General features: G+C 36.7%; 2 protein-coding genes across 40 annotated transcripts in view; one reads left to right on the top strand and one right to left on the bottom strand.

Moving 5' to 3' along the window:
* The window catches only part of METTL21A (methyltransferase 21A, HSPA lysine), a 42,860-nt gene extending 26,568 nt beyond the window's left edge, over window positions 1-16,292 (top strand). For 6 of the 25 annotated variants that reach the window (XM_024355039.2, XM_024355038.2, XM_054679251.1 and 3 more), the window contains one exon: window positions 14,764-16,292. In XM_024355039.2, coding sequence (XP_024210807.1) covers window positions 14,764-14,777 — 14 coding nt within the window. In that variant the 3' untranslated portion in view covers window positions 14,778-16,292. Of the gene's footprint in view, window positions 1-3,576; window positions 3,678-14,763 lie in introns of all 25 variants that reach the window. The other 19 variants (XM_063790692.1, XM_063790691.1, XM_024355035.2 and 16 more) reach the window with 7 other exon arrangements.
* Window positions 1-25,704, bottom strand: part of CREB1 (cAMP responsive element binding protein 1) — a 73,661-nt gene that overhangs the window by 6,513 nt on the left and 41,444 nt on the right. For 10 of the 15 annotated variants that reach the window (XR_010149843.1, XR_010149841.1, XR_010149844.1 and 7 more), the window contains 2 exons: window positions 21,467-21,649; window positions 19,272-19,422 (listed from right to left, as the gene is read on the bottom strand). Coding sequence is in view for 10 of the 15 variants with exons in the window: in XM_063790678.1 (XP_063646748.1) it covers window positions 19,272-19,422; window positions 21,467-21,649 (334 nt within the window). In the remaining 5 variants the exon portion in view is untranslated. Of the gene's footprint in view, window positions 1-16,290; window positions 17,407-19,271; window positions 19,423-19,702; window positions 20,296-21,466; window positions 21,650-25,050; window positions 25,176-25,704 lie in introns of those variants that run through there. The other 5 variants (XM_016950380.4, XM_063790681.1, XR_010149845.1 and 2 more) reach the window with 4 other exon arrangements.

The raw sequence follows: 25,704 nt of genomic DNA, 5'->3' as shown, positions 1-25,704 counted from the left end.
GGGAAAAATTATGCAAATGATTTCCACATATTTATTTTGGATTACCTTTTTTTTTCTTTTTTAAAGAAATAGCTCACAGCAACCAACATTTTAGTATATATTAAGCATTGGAAAAGATATACAGAATTACTTGGAAATCACCTTATATTAAAATTTTAATCTGGCCAGGCGTGGCGGCTCACGCCTGTAATCCCAGCACTTTCGGGGGCCAAGGCAGGGGGATCACCTGAGGTCAGGAGTCCAAGATCAGCCTGGCCAACATGATGAAACCCCTCTCTACTATAAACACAAAAATTAGCAGGGTGTGGCGGCACATGCCTGTAGTCCCAGCTACTTGGAAGGCTGAGCCATGGGCATCGCTTGAACCTGGGAGGCAGAGGCTGCAGTAAGCTGAGATTGCGCCACTGCACTCCAGCCTGAGTGACAAGAGTGAGACTCCGTCTCAAAGAAACAAACAAAAAAACAACTCCATAAACAAACAAGACCTAAATGACCACTTAAAAATTACATCTCTTACTATTAATTAACATATTCTGCATAATTCCTGCAAAACTTGAAATTCTATCCATATCAATAACTAAGAAAACATTAAAGCTAAATTTCAATGTGTAACAATCCTTTAAATAGAAAATCTTACAAACTAATCATTTCAGGGCATTTAAAAAAATCTAACAGTCTCTTCAACAAATGGTGCTGGGAAACCTGGATATCCACATGCAAAAGAGTGAGGTTGGGCCGCACCTTATGTCGTACACAAATATTAACTCAAAATAGATCAAAGACCTAACCGTAAGACCTAAAACTATAAAACTTCTAGAAGAAAACACTCTCTGACATTGGATTTGGCAGTGATATCTTAAATACAACACCAAAAGCAGAGGTAACAAAAGCAAAAATAGACAAATAGGACTATATCAAACTAAAAAACTTCTGCACATCAAAAGACACAATAAATAGTGAAAAGACAACCTACAGAATGAGAAGAAATATCTGCAAATCATATATCTGCTAAGGGGTTAAGATCTAGAATAGGCAAGGTGTATGGCTCACGCCTATAATCCCAGCACTTTGGGAGGCTGAGGTGGGAGAATCTCTTGAACCCATGTGTTCAAGAACAGCCTGGGCAATATATTAAGACCCTGTCTCTAAAAAAAATTTTTTTAAAATTTAGCCAAGTGTGGTGGCACACGCCTGTAGTCCCAGCCGCTCAGGAAGCTGAGGTGGGAGGACTGCTTAAGCCCAGGAGGTCTTAGGTTGCAGTGAGCCGTGATCCTGCCACCTGCATTCCAACCTGGGTGACAAACCAAGACCCTGTCTCAATTAAAAATTAGTTAGGTGGTGTGTGCCTGTAGTCTCAGCTACTCAGGAAGCTGAAGTTGGAGGCCGGGAGGTCGAGGCTGCAGTGAGCCATGATCATGCCACTATACCACAGCTTGGGAGACAGCAAGATGCTGTCTCAAAAGAAAGGGAAAAAAAAATCTAGAATATATAAAGAACTTTGAACTCAACAGCAAAATAACCCAATTTAAAAAATGGGCATAGGGACTTGAACAGAGATTCCTCCAGAGATATATAAATGGCCTATAAAAAGATGCTCAATATAGGCCAGGCGCGGTGGCTCATGCCTGTAATCCCAGCACTTTGGGAGGCCGAGGCGGGTGGATCATGAGGTCAGGAGTTCAAGACTAGCCTGGCCAACACGGTGAAACTCCATCTCTATTAAAAATACAAAAATTAGCCGGGTATGGTGGTGGGTGCCTGTAGTCCCAGCTACTCAGGAGGCTGAGGCAGGAGAATCGCTTAAACCTGGGAGGCAGAGGTTGCAGTAAGCCGAGATTGCACCATGGCACTCTACCTAGGCAACAGAGCGAGACTCCATCTCAGAAAAAAAAAAAAAAAAAAAAAAAAAAAAAAAGATGCTCAACATCACTAATCATTAGGGAAATGCAAATCAAAACCACTAGGTATCACCTCACAACCATTAGGATGGCTACTATCAAAAAACCACCACCAGCAGAAAATACCCATTGTTGATGAGGATGTGAGGAAACTGGAACTCTTGTATACTGTTGGTAGGAATGTAAAATGGTGCAGCTGCTATGGAAAATGGAATGGAGGTTCCTCAAAAAATTAAGAACAAAATTTACCATATGATCCAGCAATCCCACTTTTTGCTACAGATCCAAAAGAACTGAAATCAGGGTATTAAAGAGATATCTGAACACTCATGTTCATTGCAGCATTATTCACAATAGCCAAGAGGTGTAACAGCCCAAATGTCCATCAGCAGATGAGTGGTAAGCAAAATGTGGTATATACATACAATGTAATATTAATATTATTCAGCCTTAGGAAGGCCCTCTGCATGCTAAAACGTAGATGAACCTTGAGGGCATTATGCTGACACAAGCTAGTCTCAAAAAGACAAATATTGTGTAATTTCTCTTATAAGGCATCTAAAGTCAATCAAATTCGTAGAAACAGGACTTACATTAGTGGCTGCCAGGGGCTAGGGGAACGAGGAAATGGGGAGTTGTTGTTTACCAGGTATAGAGTTTCAATTTTGCAAGATGAACAAGTTCTGGAAATCTACTGCACCACAATATGAATGTACTTAACATGACTGAACTGTATACTTAAAACTGATTAAGATGGTCAATTTTGTTATATTTTTTACCACAATTAAAAATAAAATTATTTAAAAAAATCTAACACAGATTAAAAATAATTAAAAATTATTCTTTAGCAAGCTGCTCAATCTAAACCAGTAAATTCTTTTTTAGCTCTGTGTGGTCAAGGGCCACAATCTTATTACTTAACCTTAATTTCCTGACTGTAAAAAAGGACATGGTAATATTTTCTACCTCAAAAGGTTTGTGAGGGCTGGTGTGGTGGCTCACCCCTGTAATCCCAGGTCCCAGCGCTTTGGGAGGCTGAGGCAGGCAGATCACTTGAGGCCAGGAGTTTGAGACCAGCCTGGCCAACATGGCGAAACTCTGTCTCTACTAAAAATACAAAAATTAGCTGGGGATGGTGGCAGGTGCCTGTAATCCCAGCTACTTGGGAGGCTGAGGTAGGAAAATCGCTTGAACCCAGGAGGCAGAGATTGCAGTGAGCCAAGATAGCGCCACTGCACTCCAGCCTGGGTGATAGGTGTTTCCGTCTCAAAAAAAAAAAAAAAAAAAGTTTGTGAGGATCAAATGAGTTAATACATGTAAAGCACACAATACGGTGCCTAGCATGTTGAAGATGTGTTAGCTATTATTATTTTTAGGTAACTCCAAATGGCAGTACATTGTAATTCCATTGATGTCTTCATCCTCATGTAACTATCGATTCAGAAAAAAGTAGCATTTGCTTCTATTTTTCATTTTTGAGATGGGGTCTTGCTCTGCTGCCCAGGCTGGAGTGCAGTGGCACAATGAGGGCTCACTGCAGCCTTGATCTCCCAGGCTCAAGTGATCTTCCTGCCTCAACCTCCCCAGTAGCTGGGACCATAGGCATGCACCACCATGCCCAGCTAATTTATTTTATTATTTTTTGTAGAGACAGTGTCTTCCTGTGTTTTCCAAACAGGTCTTGAATTCCTGGGCTCAAGCTATCCTCCTGCCTCAGCCTCCCAAAGTGCTGGGATTACAGGCATGAGCCACTGCACCCGGCCTTGATACAAATTTTAAGTAAGTATGACTAACATGCTAAAGGCTCTAATAGGAACGGTGGATAACATGTAAGATCAGATGGGTTATTTCAGCAGTGGCATGGAAATTATGAAAAGGAATCAAATGGAAATGGAGATAAAGAATATGTTTGATGTTCTGGTAAGTAAGACTGACACAGCTGAGGAAAGAATCAGTGAACTTGAAGACAGAACAACAAAAAGCTGTGTGAGCGTCTCCAACATCCTAACATATTTATAACTGTAATCTCAGAAGAAGAGGGAGGACAGGACGGAAAAATATTTGAAGAAAGTATATCTGAGATTTTTCTTTTCTTTCTTTTCTTTTCTTTTTTTTTTTTTTGAGATGGAGTCTTGCTCTGTCGCCAGGCTGGAGTGCAGTGGTGCAATCTGGACTCACTGCAACCTCCGCCTCCCAGGTTCAAGCAATTCCCTCGCCTCAGCCTCAGCTGGGACTACAGGCATGCGCCACCATGCCCAGCTAATTTTTTGTATTTTAGTAGAGACGGGGTTTCACCACGTTGGCCAGGATGTTCTCAATCTCCTGACCTCGTGATCCGCCTGCCTTGGTCTCCCAAAGTGCTGGGATTACATGCGTGAGCCACTGCACCTGGCCGAGAATTTTCTAAAATTAATGACAGACACCAAGCCACAGACACAAGAACAATAAGATAAATATGGTGGGGATGGGGGAGGAAGGAGGGAAGAGAGGGAAAATCCCTAGGCATATTATATTTGAATTGCTGAAAATCAGAGGCAGAGGAAGAAAAGGAGCATTATATACACACAGATTTCTTGTCAGAAACCATTTAAATCATAAGAAAAAAAGTGACATCTTTTTTTATTTTTTGAGATGGAGTCTTGCTCTGTTGCCAGGCTGGAGTGCAGTGGTGTGATCTGGGCTACTGCAACCTCCGCCTCCCGGGTTTAAGTGATTTTCCTGCCTCAGCCTCCCGAGTAGCTGGGACTACAGGCGTGTGCCACCACGCCCAGCTCATTTTTTGTATTTTTAGTAGAGAGAGGGTTTCACCATGTTGGCCAGGATGGTCTCAAACTCCAGACCTTGTGATCCGCCTACCTCGGCCTTAAGTGACATCTTTAAAGTCTGTCACTTCAAAGAAAAAAATGATAAACCCAGAATTCTATACCCAGCAAAAATATCTTTCAAATATGATGATGAAATAAACTTTTTCAAACAAAACTAGAGGGAATTCATTGCCAGAAGATCTATTTTCTAAGAAATGTAAAAAAGTTTTTGAAGCAGAAATATAATAGATTAAAACATGGATTTATATAAGGAAATGAAGACAACTGAAAATTAAATATATAAATGTAAAATTAAAAATTTCTACTTGTGCCATAGTTTGCCAATCCTTGATCTAAACCATTTAAAAGGCATGTAGCTCAGTAAAAAAGAAAGACCTAAGTATATGCCATCTACAAGAATCCAACTTCAAATATAAACAGAGAAGAAAAAGGATGGAGAAAGATATATATTATGCAAATACTAATCAAAAGGAGGCTGGGAATGGTGGTTCACGCCTGTAATCCCAGCACTTTGGGAGGCTGAGGTGAGCGGATAACTTGAGGTCAGGAGTTTGAGACCAGCCTGGCCAACATGGCGAAACCCCGTCTCTACTAAAAATACAACAATTAGCTGGGTGTGGTGGCGCACATCTGTAATCCTAGCTATCTGGGAAGCTGAGGCACGAGAATCACTTGAATCAGGGAGGTGGAGGTTGCAGTGAGCCGAGATTGTGCCACTGCCATTGCACTCCAGCCTGGGCAACAGAGCAAGATTCTGTCTCAACAAACAAAAACAAAACAAACCAACTGGGGTAGTTTTATTAGTATCAGACAAAGCAGACTTCTGAAGAAGGAATATTGTCAGGGATAAAGGAAGACATTATATAATAATAAAGAGGTCTATCCTCTAAGAAGACATAATTCTAAATGGAAGATGTAATTCTCCTGTATGAGGCAAAAGCTAATAGAACTGAAAGGAGAAATGAACAAAGGGATGAATGCCTTAATACACTCTCCTGTCAGTGATGATAGACTAAGTAGAGTCTCAGAGATGACAGAATAAGTAGAAAATTAAAAATGATACAGTACACCTGAATGACATAATCAACTACACCTATCTGACATTGATATGATACTTGATAATTTAAGAGAATAAAAATAATACGAAGTATGCTCTTGGGCCATAAAACACCTGGGAAGATCCTCGATTATTTGGAAATTGAATATTAAACATTTCTAAGTCTATAGGTCAAAAAAGAAGTCTCAAAGGAAATAAAAAAAATTTTAAACTGTATGCAAATAAAAATGACAACCCAAAATTTGTGGGACACAGCTAAACCAATGCTAAAATGGAAATTTACAGCCTTAAATACTTATGTTAGAAAAAAAGGGCTTAAATCAATTATTTATATCAAGGGTTGCCAAACTTTGCTTCCCTGCTTGTTTTTGTAAATAAAGTTTTACTGGAACACAGTCAGTATTATCCATCGCTGCTTTGGTATTACAACGGCAGAGTTGAGTAGTTGTGACAGATCATTTGGTCTGCAAAGCCTGAAATATTTACTATCTGGCCCTTTACAAAAGATTTGCCAAACTGATCCAACTATTGTCTTAAGAAACTAGATACCTGCAGATGTTTTCTTAGAAACTGAAATAAGACAAAGGTATATATTAATAGGAAAAAATTTACAGTTAATGAAAAAAGAAACTACAAAGAGAACAACTAAAAAAACCAAAGCAAGCAGGAGAAAATAACAAAGATCAGAGTACAAATCAATACAATTCTAAGGAGAAAACTAATTAAACTAAGAATATTGGTTGCTTAAAAACAATCAACAAAATTGATAAACCTTTAGCCAGACTAAAAAAAAAGGAGGGTGGCTGGGGTAGGGGTGGCGAATACAGAGAGAGAGGAAAGACAAAAATTAACAATATTAGGAATGAAGCGGGGGGACATCCCTACTGACATCCCATACAGTAAAAGAATAATAAACTAACACTACAAACAACTCTATGGTCATGAATTTGATAACTTTGAAGAAATGGACCAATGTCTTAAAAACACAAACTTCCAAAACTCACTGAAGAAGAAATAGTCTGAATGATCCCGTATCTATTAAAAAAAAAAAAAAATTCTCAAAATAGAAAACTCCAGGCCTATGTGGGTTCACTGGCAAATTCTACCAACCATATAAGGCTTAAATAATACAAATATTATAATCTCTTCCAGAAAAAGAGAAGGGAAGGGAAGACTTCCACCTCATTTATAAGGTCAGCATTACCCTAATAACAAACTCACGACAAAGAAACTAAAATCCCATATTAGCCATAAACGTAGACATAAAAATCCTCAACAAAATATTAGCAAATTGAATCCAGCAATGTATAAATGATACTTCATGACCAATTGGGGGTTCATCCCAGGAATGCATGCATATCTCAAAATTGGAGTATGAATGTAATTCACTCTAATAACAGACTAAATAAGAGAAACAACACGATCACCTCAGTAGATTCTGGAAAAGCATTTGACAAGATTAAACAACAATTTATGATGAAAACTCTCAGAAACTAAAAATCAAAGAGAGTTTTTAAAAAAATGTAATGAAGAGCTTTTTACAGAGACCCTACAGCTATTACATTACTTAAGGTCCCCCAAAGGTGTCCATGTACTAATCTCTGCAGTGTGTGAGTATGTTACCTTATATGGCAAAGGGGAATTAGGTTGCAGATGGAATTAAGGTTGTTAATTAGCTGACCTTAAAATAGGAAAATTATCTTGGGTTACCTGAGTGGGCCCAGTTAAACCACAAGCATTCTTAAAAGTAGAAGAGGAAAGCAGAAGAAAATGTGACTGCAGAAGGGGAACAGAGATACACTATGCTGAAGATGGAGAAAGGGGGCCATGAGGCAAAAAATGTGGGTGGCCTCTAGAAGCTAGAAATGGCAAAGAAACACATTTTCACCTAGAACCTCCAGGAAGGAATGCAGTCCTGCTGACACCTTCATTTTAGCCCAGTGAGACCCAATGAAGGCCTCTGATCTTATAGAACTGGAGAACAATACATTTGTGTTGTTTAAGCCACTAAGTTTGTGGCAGTTTGTGACATGCAGCAATAGAAAACGAATACATCCCCTAAGATCAAGAATAGGGCAAAGATGTCCTCTCTCACCACTCCTATTCAACATCATAGCACAAGTCCTAGACATTGCAATAAGGAAAAAAAATTAAAAGGCATGCAGATTAGAAATAATTAAAACTGTCCATATTTGTAGGTGACATGATAATTTGTGTAGAGAATCCCAAAGAATCTACACCCCCCGACAAAGCTCCTAGAACTAATAAGTAAATTTAGAATGGTCATAGGATAAAAGGTAAATATACAGAAGCCAATTTTATTTCCATATACCAGCAATGAACAACTGAATATACCATTTCAAATAGCACATGTCCCCCCACCCCCCCCCACACACAAAAAAACAGAAAACAGTTCATACTTGGGTATAAATCCAGTAAGATATGTACAGGATCTATATGCTGAAAAATAAATTAAGATTATATTGTGTTCATGGAATCAAAAACTAAGTATTGCTAAGATGTGACTTCTTCACAATTTGATCTATAGACACAACACAATCCTAACTAAAATTCTAGCACACTTTCCGTAGACATCAACAAGCAGATTATAAAATATACATTAAAGTGCAAAGGAACCAGTAGAGCCAAACAATTTTAAGAACAAAGTTGGAGGACTCACATTATCAAATTCAAGACTTATTATACAGAACTCAAGGCAACATGGTATTGGCTAAAGGACAGACACAAAGATCAATGGAAAGATATCCCAGAAACAGACTCAAACAAATATGGTCAATTAATTTTTGAAAAAAAGAGCAAGGGCAATTCAATAGAGAAAGAATAGTCTTTTCAACAAATGGTCTGGAACAAATGGATGTTCCTATATAAAAAAATGGATCTCGACACATCCTCACACCTTATACAAAAGTAAACTCAGGAGGGAATTATAGATCTAAATATAAAACTCTAACATAAAACATAACACTTTTAGAGGAAAACAAAGAAGTCTGTGTGACATTGATTTAGGCAAAGAATTCTTTTTTCCCTTTTATTTTTAGTTGACATAAAATAACTGTAGACATTTATGAGATGCAGTAATATTCTGATATGTGTATACAGTATGTAATGATCAAATTATGGTAACTAGCATATCCATCACCTCAAACTTATCATTTTGTTGGGTTGTGAACATTCAAAATCCTCACTTTTAGCTTTGTGAAAATACACAAGTTGTATTTAACCATATTCACCCTATGGTGCTACAGAACACCAGAACTCATTCTACCAACCTAGATGTAAGTTTGTGTCCATTAACCAACCTCTCCCCATGCTCCCTATCTCACCTTCCCTTCCCAGGCTCTAATACCCACAATTTTACTCTCTACTTCCATAAGCTCAAAAAATTTTTAGCTCCCACATGAGTAAGAACATGTGGTATTTATCTTTCCATGTTTGAGTTATTTTGCATAACCCATAATGTCCCCCAAGTTCATCCACATGGCCACAAATGATGTATTTTCATTCTTTTTAGTGGCTTGACAGTATACCACTGTGTATATATACTGCAATTTTCTTTATCCATTCATATGTTGATGGATATTTAGGTTGATTCCCTATCTTAGCTACTGTGAAGTGATGCAATACTGGTTTCCTTTCTTTTGAATAGATACCCAGTAGTAGGATTGCTAGATCATATAGTGGTTCTTTTATTTTTTGTGTGTTTTTTTCTTTTTTCTTTTTGAGACGGAGTCTCGTTCCGTCACCCAGGCTGGAGTGCGGTGGTGCGATCTCGGCTCACTGCAAGCTCTGCCTCCTGGGTTCACGCCATTCTCCTGCCTCACCCTCCCGAGTAGCTGGGACTACAGGCACCCGCCATCATGCCTGGCTAAATTTTTGGATTTTTAGTAAAGATGGAGTTTCACCGTGTTAGCCAGGATGGTCTCGATCTCCTGACCTTGTGATCCACCCGCCTTGGCCTCCCAAAGTGCTGGGATTACAGGCGTGAGCCACCACACCTGGCCCTTTTAGTTTTTTTGAGAAACCTCCACACCGTTTTCCGTAATGGCTGCATTAATGTACATTCTCATCAACACTGAGACAATTCTAACACAAAGAGTTAGAAAGAGTTCACCTTTCTCTGCATCATCAGTGTTTACTTCTTGTCTTTTTGATTATAGCCATTCTAACTAATGATACTTCCTAACACAAAGAGGAAGAGTTCACCTTTCTCTGCATCCTCATCAGTTTGTTACTTCTTGTCTTTTTGATAATAACCATTCTATCTAATGATACTTCATTGTGGTTTTAATCTGACAATTAGTAATGTTGAGCTTTTCAAATATATTTCTTGGCCATTTGTATGTCTTCTTTTGAGAAATGTCTATTCAGACCTTTTGTCCACTTTTTAATAGGATTTTTGTTTGTTTTCCTGTTCGGTTGAGTTCCTTATATATCCTGGTTATCAGTCCCTTGTCAGATGAACAGTTTGTAAATATTCCTCCCATTCTGCAGGTTCTCTCTTCACTCTGTTGTTTCCTTTGCTGTTCAGAAGCTTTTTAGTTTAGTATTTCCACTTAACTATTTTTCTTTTTGTTGCTTGTGCTTTTGGAGTCTTAGCCATGAAGTTTTTGCCAAGTCTAATGTCAGGAAGCATTTCCCCCATGTTTTCTTCTAGTAGTCTAAGAGTTTGGGGTCTTATGTTTAAGTATTTAATCCACTTGGAGTGGATTTTTGGGTACGGTGATAGGTATCTAGTTTCATTCTCTGCACACAGATATCCAGGTTCCCCAATACCATTGATTGAAGAGAGTGTCCTTTCCCCAATGTATGTTCTTGGCACATTTGCTGTAAATAAGTAGATCTATTCTGTGTTCTTTATTCTGTTCCACTGGTCTATGTGTTTTTATATCAATACTATGTTTTGGTTACTACAGCTTAGTAGTATATTTTGAAGTCAGGTAGTGTGATGCCTTCCATGTTGTTCTTTTAGTTCAGGAATGCTTTGGCTATTTGGGCTGTTTTTGGTTCCATAAGAATTTTTTCTTTGTTTTTGACTTTTGAGTTTGAAAATAATGTGTCTTAGAAAGGCCTTTTTGGATAAACTGTTTTAGTACATATGACCTTCCTGTATCTGGATATATATCTCTCTCTCAAGACATGAGAGGTCTTCAGTGATTATTTTGTTAAATAGGTTTTCTATGCCTTTTCCTATCTTTTCTCCTTGTGGCACTCCCAAAATTGAAATATTTGTTTGCTTTATGATGTCCTATGTAGGCTTTCTTCATCCTTTTTAGTGTGTATTTGACTGGGTTATTTTAAAAGACCTCTCTCTTAAAGTTCAGAAATTCTTTCTGCTCGACTGTTTTTTATTTATTAAATTCTTTAGTTCCAGAATTTGTTTCTTTAAATATTTACCTCTTTAATTTCTCATTCAGATCATGAATTGTTTTCCTGATTTATTTGTATTGTCTATCTGTGTTCTGTTGTTTCTTGCTGAGTTTTCTTAAGATCATTATTTTCAATTCCTTTTCAGGCATTTTATTGATTACCTGGTTCTTTGAGATCTGTTAGTGGAAAATTATTGTGTTCCTTTGGAGGTATCGTGTTTCCTTAGTATTTTATGTTTCTTGTGTCCTTATCTTGATATCTGTGCAACTGCTGCTTTTTCCAATTTTATGGACTGGCTTTTGTAGAGAAAGACTTTTACTGTAGATGTAGCTGTAGTGTTAGCTGGGTAGGGTGCTCTGGATTTGATTCTAGGTGGGTTCACATGTGTTGTCTCTGTATGATTTCTTTTACTGTCATCAATGGTGGTATCTATGATTCTCTCATGGCATCTATGATTTCTTCAGTGGCTTAGGCTTCGGTTGTCAGTGGAGGCTGTGATAAAGCTTTGCTGAGGATGGGGACATCAGGTTGGCTGGTATGTGGACACAAAGGCCTTTACGGTGGCAGCAGGCCAGGCAGGCCTATCTGCAGGCCTCTGGGTGGCCCATGTGATAGTGAGAGTGAGCTGGCCTTCATGATTCCAGACAGTGGGTGCTGGTGGGCAGGACCAACCAATCCTCAGGCACCCCAGATGATGTATGTGGACACCAATGGGCCTGTCCATAGGCTCCTAGATGTGTGTAAGTGGGCTGGGCCTATCCAGGCAGAAAATTCATAAATACCACAAGTATGATGTACAAAAGGACACAACTGAGAAAATGGGCCTCATCAAAATGGCAACCTTTTGCTCTGCAAAAGATATATAATGTTAAGAAAATTAAAGAAAAAGCTGCAGACTGAAAGAAAATACCTGCTCTGACAAAGGATTTGGAAAAAAGGTCTCTGAAAACAAAAGAAAACAAACAATAGAAATGAGTAAAAGATCTAAATAGACATTTCATCAAAGAAAACATATAAATAGCAAATCACATAGAAGTCACTAATGAAGGCTGGGCACAGTAGCTCACACCTGTAATCCTAGCATTTTGGGAGGCCGAGGTGGGTGGATCATCTGAGGTCAGGAGTTCAAAACCAGCCTGGCCAACATGGCGAAACCCTGTCTCTACTAAAAATACAAAAAATCAGACGTGGTGGCAGGTGCCTGTAATCCTGACTACTCAGGGAGGCTGAGGCACGAGAATCTCTTGAACCCAGGAGGCAGAGGTTGCAGTGAGCCGAGATGGTGCCACTGCACTCCAGCCTGGGTGACATGACAGAGGGAGACTCCGTCTCAAAAAAAAAAAAAAAAAAAAAAAAAAAAGTCACTAGTGAAGTGCAAGTTAAAACCATAAGATATCCATTATACCAGTTCTAGAGCTGGGGGACAAACAATAAACCTGACAATGTCAAGTTTTGGCAAGGATACAAAGCAACTGAACTCTCATACATTCCTGGTGGGAATATAAAATGGTACAGCCATTTTGGAAAACAATTGGACAGTTTATTTAAAAAGTTAAATATACAGTTAGTTACATTTCATGCAACCAGCCTACTCCTAGATATTTACTCATGTTAATGGAAAGTTCATATAAAAACCTTTATGTGTTGATAGTAACTTTATTTCTCTAAAACTGGAAATAACTGGGATGAAATTCAAAGTGAATAAACAAAGCACAGTGTATCTATAAAATGGAATTATCTGGGATAAGTCCCAACTACTGATTCATGCAACAAAATCAATAAATCTTAAATGCATTTTGCTAGATGAAGGAACCAGATCTAAAAGGCTACAAATTATAATTTAAGATACCATTTATAAGAGATTATGGAATAGGCAAAACTATAAGGGTAGAAAACAGTTCATTGGTTTTCAGGGCGTGGGGGAAGCTGACTTCAAAGGGATATAAGAGAATACTTAGTATTATATAACTGTTAGTTAACTAGTATAATTGTTCCATATGGCATTGTGGTGACAGATACATGACACTGCATCTATCAAAACCCATAAAACTATACAGCACAAAGAGTGAACTTATGTATATGCAAATTTAAGGATAAAAACTTAGGGATGTCAGAAAATCCCAGACTGAAGATTGTGACAAATCTAACTGTACTACAATCATATGATATAACCTCATTGAAAGGGGTGGAGAAAGGAGCAGAGTGAAGTAACTTTAGAAAACAGCACTTTTGCTAAATACTATTAGGCCAAAAACAAAAAGAAGTGTATATAAATACTGCACGGTAACTGGTAATCCTGTTTCTCACAATGGTACATATTATCAATTCTTACAAGTTTTCTGTATGTATAGTAGATTTAAACAAACATATAAGCCAAGTTTCTGTCGGAGAAAGAAGTTACAAACAGGCAAAGAGAAGTCTAAAATGAGCCACGTGGTTAAAGCTTAGAGTCAGATATGTTAGTGTGTATTCCTATTTAAGTATATAGTTGTCCCTCAGTATCTGTGGGGGATTGGTCCCAGGAACTCTCATGAGTATCAAAATCCACAGATGCTCAAGTCCCTTATATAAAATGGCATTATATTTGCATATAACCTATATGAATCCCCCTATATATTTAAAATAATCTCTAGATTACTTATAATATTTAATACAATGTAAATACTATGTAAATAGTTGTTATACTAGATTACTTTTTTATTTGTATTATTTAAAAAATTGTTATATTGTTACTTTTTTTCTTGAATGTGGACTATGGAAAACAGAGCCAACTATATATAAAGATACAGAAATAAGAATGTGTGCATATATGAAGGTGTGTGTGTGTGTGTATGTGTGTATATATATATATATATTTTTTTTTTTTTGAGACAGAGTCTCACTCTGTCACTCAGGCTGGAGTAGTAGTGCCATCTCAGCTCACTGCAACTTCCACCTCCCAGGTTCGCACAATTCTTCTGCCTCAGCCGCCTGAGTAGCTGGGATTACAGGCGTGCACCACCACCCCGGCTAAATTTTCTCTTTTTAGTAGAGAGAGGGTTTCACCATATTGGCCACCATTTTCTAATAAAGGAACTAGAGATTATTGGAAAAACAGCTCATTCCAAGGCTAGGGAAGGGAAAACACAAGATGAGAACCTGGACAATCTTGTAGTCTCAGAAAGTAAAGATGTGCTTAAAAAGAAAAAAATGGGGCATGTCAAAAGGACACAGAAGACACTTATAAAAGATCCCAGTAGCCAAAGCTAGAACAATATGAACAACATAATAAATAACAATAGTATTGGATTATAACTCCCAAAGTATGTGTCTGTATTGATAAAATAAATAATGTGGAGAAGAAACAAATCTTGTTTATAGAATTCAGTTGTTAAATATATAGAAGGGATGGAGATATACAAAATTCCCATTAGAATAGCAAATAGTAATAATTACTGTAGACAAGATTTACTGATGAATTCTAAAACTGGTGGGCAAAACTTTAAAGAGAAAAGAATATATCTGCATAGCCTCCAAGTACTTCTTCTAAAATACACCTAATTACTGTGGTGGTTTTAACATATGACCACAAATTCTTTCATATTCTCCCTTTTAGGAGGTGGAATTTAATTCTCCTCCCCTTGAATATGGGCTGGACAAAGAGAAAAATGGTAGCTCAACAGTGGAGACACCTGGACAGCACTTTAACCAAGTTATCAAAGTTAACATCGCCAATTATGTATGTGCTCCCGGATGTGATGTTATGAGAAAGGCACACTATACCTCTGTGGAATTCCTCCCCAAAACCTATTATCTCAATCTATCCATAGAAAACACTGGACAAATGCAAACTGAGGGATATTCTAAAAGAAAACAGATCACTACTCTTCAAAAGTTACAAGGCCATCAAAGACAAGGAAACAAACTTTCACAGACTGAAGGAGACTATAATTAAATGCGATATGGTACCCAAACTGGATTATGTAAGTAAAAAAACTGGGGAAATAAAATGTATAATTCAGTTAATGGTATTATACCAATGTACTTTTATTTTTGATAAATGTACCCTGGTTATGTAATATACTAAGATTAGAGAAAGCTGGATGAAGGGTATCCGGAACTCTGTATTTTTACAACTCCTTTGTAAGTTTAAAATTACTTAAAAATATATTAAAAATGTATATTTACCTTTGTACTGGTTTGAGTAAAAAAACTGACTTTAGAATGTTAACATTTTAGATGGTGAAATTAGAAGTAATTCAATTTTTAGGTAATGTTTCTTAATTTACTTATAATGAACATGTTTTACTTGTGTAATAATAATAAATTTAAAAAACCTGATAGTAATGTAAATACTCTTTGGTAACCTGCTTTTGTCCAAGAACATCTTCCCATCTTAATAAAAATACATCTTTATTTACTCTTAATGGCTAGTTGTATATAGTTGAATGGATATATTTTAATTCATATCAAATACATTTTAATTTTTTTAGAATTTTTCAGATTTTTTACCCTATCCATTTTCTAAGAATCTGCCTATTTATATCCCTCAACTCATTAGTCTTCTGACATTATTTGTTAAAATGTTTGCTACTTTATCTTTTACTTTCCTAAATAGGGGGTTTATAGTTTTATATGGTCAAATCCATTTAACCTTTTCCTTTGTTACTTCTGCCTTTAGGGAATCTGCTTTTAAAATCCCCCTACAATGTAAAGTTACATAAAGGCAAAGGTGATAGACTGTATTACTTTCACAATTTTTCACTCTCCACTTCCTGTAGGAAGAGTTCATTCCCACTCCACTGACTTTGGGCTTGTCCTTGCCTGTGCTGTGGCTAACAGATCACGAGTAGATGTAACGTTCACCAAAATCAAGCAAATGCTTTCAAAAGCATTGCCCTTTTCTCAAAGAGGTGCTGCTCTATCTAGCCCAGGATCCTAGACCCAGATGGGCACGTGAAGGAGAGCCACAGCAACTGACCTGCAGCTGCCAAAATGTAACAGAAGTGAGGAAGAAATTTTAAGACACTGAGATTCGTGGTTGTTACTGTAGCAACACAAATTAACAGAAGAGCTGTCTACACTTTCTTTTAGAATGTTTACCACTTACCTTCATCTTGAAATAAATGGCAATTTGGATAGTGATGAATTTTTTGGATTACAATCTTTTACTATCAAACTTTAAGATAGGCTGTGTTTGATGTGCATAAGGGAAATTCATCCTAGTGAGCATGCTTAGGAGTGTGCTTCTCTTAACTTTTCCACTGAAATAGCCACACTAGAAGAGGAAACCAAATACGGAGACTCTGGGGGTGCAGCAAAACCACTGCTGGTATAAATTTCTTTTAAATCTCTTATTTTACCTTAAAAATAAGGTTTATTTCTCTCAAATATTTTAGCAAAATGAACATTCAAGGAAAGCACTCCACGTTCACCTCCTTAGGCTACACATCCCTAGCATACTGCCATGTGCTCTGGTTTGAGAGGCACAGCAGAAGATGGCTGCATACTGGAATCAGTGAAGTAGCATGTTTACAGGCTTTGGTGCCAGATATGGGTTCAAATTTCAGTTCTACTAATCTCATAAAGTGTGTGACCTTTGGCAAAATATTTGAATTTTCTGATATTTACCTTCTCCTCCTCTAAAGTGGGGATAAGCTTCTACCTCACTGTAGGTAGAATTAATAAAATAATATATACTGGAGCTTAATAAATAGCACTCAGCAGAAAGGTCAAAGCCAGAATATACAGAATTAGGAAGTATCAGCATATAAAGTAATGCCTGAAATACATGGGTATGGATGAAGGTTCAAAGGAAAAATTTGAAAAGTAGCCAGAAAACCAGGTGAGGTAAGCCAAGGAAGAGTTTAGAGTAATGAGAAGTCAAAAGTGTCAAATACTCCATAGAGTTAAAATTAAATGAAAGAAAATACTAGATTTGCCAAGTGGGAGGGAATTTGTACCTTTTTATAGACATATGAGCGGTATGCTAGTCATAGAAGCCAGATTCCAGTGAATGGAGGCTGAAAAAGTAAAAGCAGCAGTAATCTGGTAACAAAGGGGAAAAGGAACTATGGCAGAATCAATGGGAAGTTTCCTTTTTAAAGAGTAGGGTAACTGTATCTAAGCAAAGTAATGTTATGAAAGAGTCCATGGTAAGTCAGGTAGTTTCCCTGAAGATCTCAGGCAAGCAAAGCCTGGTAGGAACTGTAGTTATGTGCGCCCTGTTCCTAACTTGTTGGTGGCAGTGGTCATAAATCTGAAAGAAAAATAAATAGAACAAAAAGGAAATTTGGACTGCCAGTCAACGGGGGTAAACATTTTGTTCCACACAGCCAAACTACATAGACATAAACAGAAGTCCTTCTGTTGTTTTTTATAATCAAAAGGATTTATTTTTTGGTTCTGCTCCTATGTTTGCTTTGAACTCTTTTCTTTAGTAAGCAGTGTTGTCTTAAATATTACTATTCAGCCTTTGCTTGAGACTTCTTGATCAGACTTGCTTCTAATTTTAAGTTAAAGGTTTCCTTATAAACATTTTTAAAAACTGAAAATATTTTAATTTTTATTTACAGATTTTAATTTATATTTTAAAATATATTTGAATTATGAATGCAGCCTTTATGCTTCTCTTTAGTAAAACTTAAATACTCAAAATCACAGATGGATGGAGCACAAATAAAAGTCACTTGAGGCTGGGCACCATGGCTCATACCTGTAATCCCAGCACTTTGGAAGGCCGAGGAGGGTGGATCACAAGGTCAAGAGTTCGAGACCAGCCTGGCCAAAATAGTGAAATCATGTCTCTACTAATACAAAAATTAGCCAGGCGTGGTGGTGGGCACCTGTAATCCCAGCTACTCGGGAGGTTGAGGCAGGAGAATTGCTTAAACCCAGGAGGTGGAGGCTGCAGTGAGCTGAGATTGCACCATTGCACTCCTGCCTGGGTGACAGAGCAAGACTTCGTCTCGGGAGAAAAAAAAAAAAGTCACTTGGCTTGTTTCCAACTCTTTTTCTAATATCCCAGAAAAATCTCTGCCATTTCTCAGAGTTTAGATATAATTTACTAACATTGTGACAGCTAAGAATATTTTAGGAACAAAAAAGCTGATCTGAGCTGCGAAATTGCACACACACACAAACCCATTTCAACAGAGCACTACAGTTACAAAGTGCTTTCAAAGGAATTCTCTTACTTGACTCTTACAACAATACTTTGGGTGTGTGCTGGAATCCCATTTTACAAAACTGAGCTACAGAAGGTTAATACCTTCTCCCAAAATGGAGGGATAGGGCTAGGACTTGGAAGCCCTGCTTCTTTCACTTTATCAGTGTTTGAAGTATCCTGGGATGAACAGTGAGATACTTTCACTAATTTCAAACTTTTTAAACCTTTACATAACCTTATTTTCATTTTCTTTTCTTTGTCTCGGTCACTTCTATATGAAAGTTCTAAACCAATGTTTACTAACTTATTTTTATTGTTTTTGACGGCAAAATCATTTACAGCAAAAAAGTTACTTTCTGAGAACTGCTTTACCAACATTTCACAGATTTTGAATGTAGTATTTTTTTTGAAGACTATATTTTAAGATTTTTGTCCGTAACATGGTATTCTTAGAATTAACATATTTTTGAAGAATCTTTAGGTGTTAAAATATTATTATTTTGAGTAAAGATATTATTCATTAAAACATGAACTGGCCACCATACATTTACTTTATATCAAGTAAATTTAATATAGATAAAATTTAACACACAGTTAATATACATATATGAAACTCTTGATCTTCTTGAACAATACTATACATGAAAAGAAACCATTTTTAAATAACCTGGCTAACTGGTTGGAGTGCAGACATAGGGAAGTTGTGCATTAAATCTCCTGTGGGGAAACTGCATGAAAGAAAACTACTCCACGATCAAAGATTGACCCATTATCATATAGCTATCTTATAAGTGCAGCTTATTAAATAAAGAAAATTTAGCAAGACCCATTAATTCTGCTGGAAAAAAAAAATCCAATGCAAAGATCCTATTACCAGTAGATGTAAAGATACACATCCAGCAGAATGTGAAGACACACTTAACCCATAACAATCTAAGTAAATGCAGTATTTGTACCTGTTCTTCATTAGACGGACCTCTCTCTTTCGTGCTGCTTCTTCAGCAGGCTGTGTAGGAAGTGCTGGGGAGGATGCCATAACAACTCCAGGGGCAATAGTGCTAGTGGGTGCTGTGCGAATCTGGTATGTTTGTACGTCTCCAGAGGCAGCTGAAAAAAACAGTGAGCATGGTGTAAGACAGAAACATTGCAACTTGATTCAATTATGTGTATCAATCATCAATCTAAGCATGTATTTTGGACTAAAAGGGAAACAAAAAAGAAAAGATGATTCTGGCTAAAGTGTTGAAAGAATCAGCACTCTTCGCGCCACTACTAAGAAATAATTCCCAATGTAATGTATTTATTACAGTAACCTATGTCCGCTGGATCTTACATTTTATTTTTCATTTGAATGCAGTTCTATTCTGTTGTTAACATGCTTACCAACCTTAAGTCTAAAAGGTAAGTGGGGCACAGCTTGGATGATCTTCCTAGATAGAGTATAGTCCTCAGTGTCTTCCTTTGATATTGGTAAATTCATATTAAAAAATTTCAAGTAGACTCTTGCCACGACATAAAAACGACCATGATTTTTCATAAAATAGCAAAATGAAAAAGAAAATAAAGCATTACGGTCAACTATTATAAATTTTGAATTAAAACAAAACTAAAAGTATGAAAAAGTGTATCACTTGATGCCAATTATATTATTTGAAAACATATCGTTTTAATGTAAATGATAATGGCTAAATAAACTGAAGTTTTATTTTTCTAACTGATTCACCATTTGTAAAAACAAACACAATCACTATTTGTCAAACTGCTTCTAAAAACAGCGTAATAATATGTTCTCCTAATAAGGAACCTAATGTTACTTAAAAAAATTTGAAGGTCTTTATAAAATTATTCATATTAATTATTAATATCAATTAAAATGTATGGTTTGAGTGGAAAAGATTTATATACTAAACATGTTACCATCTTCAAACTGACGTTCAGAATTCAAATTCACTGACATCCTGCTTTACAATTTTTGAGTACCTGCATGTAAAGTGAAAAGGTGTTTTACTCTCATCAATAAGCAAAATAGTATCTTTTTCAAATACTCGTTTAATAACAGAATATATTCTGTAAACATTAGGGCTCTTTAAATAAGTTATGACTCTCTCCAGTTGGTGTTTCAGGATTATTCAATTATCCATGGTGAAAGGATACAACTGTCATTACCTAACACAGGCAAAATGCATTATTATTTATAAAAATATTTTCAGAAACAAATTTATTATTATTTCCTCAATCAGCAAATTTCTAACCTGGCATTAACTATATTCTTGAAATATTCAAACGAATCCAAAGAAAAATGGTTAACTGCTATCCATAAAGATTCCTGAAATAAACAGAAAAAAACAAAATAAAAAAAAAAACCCAAAAAAAGCAACTTCTATAATTTGTCGAGAATTTAACAACTACTTTTTCTCTAAAGAGCAGCAGATTTGCATATTGGTATAAGATCCTGTGGAATATAATGTTTTCATCTGAAACAAAAACTGAGTCAAGTGCAGAGGCATCCCAACACTTTGGGAGCCTGAGAAAGGAGGATTGCTTGAGGCCCGGAGTTCAAGACTAGCCTGGGCCACACAGTGAGACCATGTCTCTAGAAAAAAAAAAAAATAATAATAAAAACTGATGATCTCAGAAGATTTAAATTTCTTTTGGGGGGGAAAAGAAAAAAAAAGCAGAGAAACAGAATCCTGAACTTCTGAAGATTGTTTCCAGAGATTCAGTGCAACTCTTATTTTACAGATGAAAAAACAAAAACAACAACAACAAAAAACAAAACACTTTCCTGAGGCTCAGAGCAGCTGACTTTTACTCAAGGCCTCATAGCAGATCCATGCAGTTAGATATAGAATCCATCTTTTCTAACTCCTGATTTCCTGGTCTTTCCTTCTAACCTATCCTGTTTCTTCTACCCCAAAAGATGTTAAAGGTAGATGCAATATTTTTAAAACTGAAAATAGTTGTTTTTATGCCATGACATTTTGGTCCAATTGGAATAATGGAAGAGTTCATGAAAAATACTATCAATATGAAGAAATGTTAACTACATTTGAATGGTGGTTTGCAATATGATACTTACTTTTTCTGTGAGTTTATAAAATTTTAGTATTTTGAAGAATTTACCACACCTGTGAATTCTGAATTCCCTTACCTTGAACAACAACTTGGTTGCTGGGCACTAAGATCTGCTGTCCATCAGTGGTCTGTGCATACTGTAGAATGGTAGTACCCGGCTGAGTGGCAGCTGCATTGGTCATGGTTAATGTTTGCAGGCCCTGTACCCCATCGGTACCATTGTTAGCCAGCTGTATTGCTCCTCCCTGGGTAATGGCAACTAAAAGCCAATGGATTTTATTGTTACAAGTTTAATACCATATAAGACTTTTAAAACATTACATCCAATGTAGAATAATTTGTAAAATAATCTAGGAGAAGTTACAGCAAATAACATCACCAAGAAGGGTCTAATATATTCAAGTAACTTGCTCCTCAGGAAACCCATATTCAACTTCTACAATAGAAATGCACTCTATGAACTGCATTCTAATTTATAATAATAATGCCTGTTAACAATTTTTTTAAGTGGAAAAATGTTAAATTCCTTCTGAAGTTATTTGGTTCTGAAGAGGTTCCACTCTGTGATCCTTTCTTTTATTTTAGCATTAACTGCATAATGTATTAATACTTGTCCCACTAGTAAATAAATTTCTGGAGAGTAGGAATTTTCTTATATACTTTCATACACTTAGCACAGTGGCAGCCATGAAATAGGCACCCAATAAATGGCTGTTTTAACATATAACTAATAAAGCAGTTCATCAGTGCATTGTATTCCCTAACTCTTGTAGAAATTCTTTAATGGTATCTAATCCACTCAATGAAACAACTGAAATATCCTATGGAACTTAATTATCAACAGTCTCTCATGGAATTTTAAAATCAGAGCTCAAGATCATCATTTAGAAAAAAAACTTTTACTGTCATTTCTAAATTATTTAATACATATCCAAGCATTCTCATATAGAACCTTTTGTTGTTTATGCCCTAATTAGCCACACCTGTCATTCATTTGTTAAACAATAAATCAGTCAACTTTTGCTCATATTAGTAGATATTTCACTTTATGAAAAACTAAATCACCTTTATGCTACAGTACATAGAAAAATTTAATTTAAAAATTAGATGATTTATTTGGAAGAAGCATTTTTAGATAGGTGGCAATATCGTCTCTAGACAATTCTCCCTGTAGGGGTCAAGCTTTTCAGAAAGAGAAGGACCAAAAATCACAATATCACATATAAAACTGCAAAACTGATTTTGACTGAGTAAGAAAAAAGTAAACAATGCAGGAAAGTCAACATGTCTGATTAAGCATGTTACTGTCCATTAGAAGGGAATTAGTTTGGGATCAGTTATCCACCAGCTATGGGAAATAACATCCTGAGACATCTGTACATGGAAAATTGATTACTGCCTCATCAAGAAGTAAGAAGAGTTAATGGCTACAGTGTGATTAGTTTAGCAAAATGACACTTGTGAAAAATTAAAATGCTGGCATATACACTGGATCTAGTTTAGCTAATCCCAGAAGTTTTACTTATCTTAGGCAGGGAGAAAAATGAGTAAGAACTATTCTAAGATTAATTTTGCATGATTACTTGAAAGAATCAGAAGGTTAACAGAAACAAATCACAATTTCTCATTTAGAGTTAATGAGTGAATTCTACTGTATTTAACATACCACTTTCTTCTTGGCTACAGAGCAGTGAACTCAAGGTGGGAAGAACAAAGAAATAGTAAACCATATATGACAAGACTGGGTTGTAGTTTGCGTTCCATCACTGAACAGTTTTTTGTTTTAATTTTTTTCTTTTGAGACAGGGTCTTGTTCTGTCTTCCAGGCTGGAGTGCAGTGGCAAGATCACAGCTCACTGTAGCCTCCAACTGGTGGGCTCAAGTGATCCTCCTGCCTCAGCCTCTCAAGTAGCTAGCACAGGACATCAGGCCCTACTAATTTTCTAAAGACATTTTTTTGTAGAGACAGGGTTTTGCTATGTTGCCCAGGCTGATCTTGAACTCCTGGCCTCAAGCAGTCCTCCCACTTTGGCCTCCCCAAGTGTTGGGATCACAGACGTGAGCCACTGTGCCCAGCCATCACTAAACTGTTATTTGATTCTGTTATCTCTTCTCTAAAAACAAAAGCATCTGGGTTCTAGCCACTAAGTACAATTGTTGTAAATATCAAATGAGGTCATGTATATGAAAATACTTTGGAAACTGAAGTCTAATCCTACTGAACACAGTTTTTCTCTATAATATTTATGTATACACTTTATTATTCCAAAAACATTTGAGATAGCTTTCAATAAAACACAATTCATTAAAACAAAAATAAAAAGACAGAAGTCAAGTAACGGATGTATCCTTAGTTATATAAAACAATTGTAGAAGAAAATCTAGACTAAGAAAAGAATACAATTAAACAGAAAGTTAGCTAAGAATCTGAGTTGCCAGAATAAAGAGGGAAACATCATGAGTCATAGTTTTATTTACTGAAACAAAAAAATTCAAGTTCAAAATGACAGATACACATTTTCTATCTAAGAGCAGAATCACTAATAAGATTTTACTATCTGGGACACTGAACTAAGTAACAGATAAATCTAGTAACAGCATGAATTTAATAAAATAACCAATTTAAGGAAGGAGTGGAAATTCATGCCTCCACCTGGAAGGGTACTTGCGGAGGATATGCTTTGATAATTCCACTCTTTTTTTTTTTTTGAGATGGAGTCTCGCTGTCGCCCAGGCTGGAATGCAGTGGTGCTATCTCGGCTCACTGCAGGCTCCGCCCTCTGGGTTCACACCATTCTCCTGCCTCAGCCTCCCGAGTAGCTGGGACTACAGGTGCCCGCCACCTCGCCCGGCTAATTTTTTGTATTTTTAGTAGAGACGGGTTTTCACCGTGTTAGCCAGGATGGTCGATAATTCCACTCTTAGGATATTTATGTAGCACTGTTTGAAACAATAGAAATGTCCTAAATGTTCATCAGCAGAAGAATGTTTAAATAAGTGCTGTATTTACACAGTGAAACACAATGCAGCTATTAAACAAAATATATAACTATGTGTTTTTATATATCTATGGTGAATTCTGACAACCATATGTTCATTTTATAAGTTAAGAAATATAAATGTTGCTGTATATGTATTTATTATATTGCTCTTAATGAAAATCAAGAATATAATGTTAAATCAGTTCCATCAAAGCCAAAGCCATGTGTGCATATACAGAGAGGACACAGGATAAAAATAATGAACAAAGCTTAAAAAATTTCAAAGTATTAATCTCTTTTTTTTTTTTTTTTGAGACGGAATCTTGCTCTGTCACCCAGGCTGGAGTGCAGTGGTGTGATCTCAGCTCACTGCAAGCTCCGCCTCCTGGGTTCAAGCAATTCTCCTGTCTCAGCCTCCAGAGTAGCTGGGATTACAGGCGTCCGCCACTATGCCCGGCTAATTTTTGTATTTTTAGTGGAGGCAGGGTTTCACCATGTTGGGCAGGCTGGTCTTGAACTCCTGACCTCGTGATCCACCACCTTGGCCTCCCAGCGTGCTGGGATTACAGGCGAGAGCCACGGCGCCTGGCTCTATCTCTTAAAACTAGCAATTTTCAGCTGCTGGAGGAGACGAGTGTACCAAATTAAACATCTATGGGGGTGCTGGTACTTTTCTAACCTTCATTTCCCCTTTTTAGATTCTGATAGGCCTCCTTCCTAAAGAGCATGCTTCCTAGTTCAAGTGAGAATCTCTGTAACAGTGAATCTGTTACTGACAGGAGTATGTTGTATCCCTCAGGTATGCTGAAGAAGAAGAAAAATAAACATCATGTATCAATGTCTTCGAACACATATCTTGAATAACTAAAAGCATCTGGTATGAGGCTTCAACTGATAATACACACACATGTACAGAGTTGTAGGTAAAGAGTTGTACTTTATATCTGCCACAAAGATCTTAAGAAGAAAAAAGATGACTAAGCTAATTGAGCACAGTGGATAAAAACCTTAGTCAAAAATGCCTTCCTTCTACTTAGTCTCAAAAGTTTCAGCCTTGGCAGAGTTAAAAAGTTTGCTACTTGAGAACTTGTCTTTAATACAGTTGGGAATGCAACTTAGAGTTACGCAAAACAAAGTTGAACTGGAACTAAAAAATAACATGGGGGTCAAACTTTCATGCATATTTCTTAATTTTTAAATTATTTTTATAAATAGGGATGGGGTCTTAAACTCCTGGATGGCTCAAGTGATCCTTCCACTTTGGCTTCCCAAAGTGCTGGGAATACAGGCATGAGCCACTGTGCCTGGCCTCAAACTTTTATTCATATTTCTG

Source organism: Pan troglodytes, chromosome 13 (genome assembly GCF_028858775.2).
Source record: "Pan troglodytes isolate AG18354 chromosome 13, NHGRI_mPanTro3-v2.0_pri, whole genome shotgun sequence".
Taxonomy (NCBI): domain Eukaryota; kingdom Metazoa; phylum Chordata; class Mammalia; order Primates; family Hominidae; genus Pan; species Pan troglodytes.
This window is presented reverse-complemented; position numbering and strand designations above follow the sequence as displayed.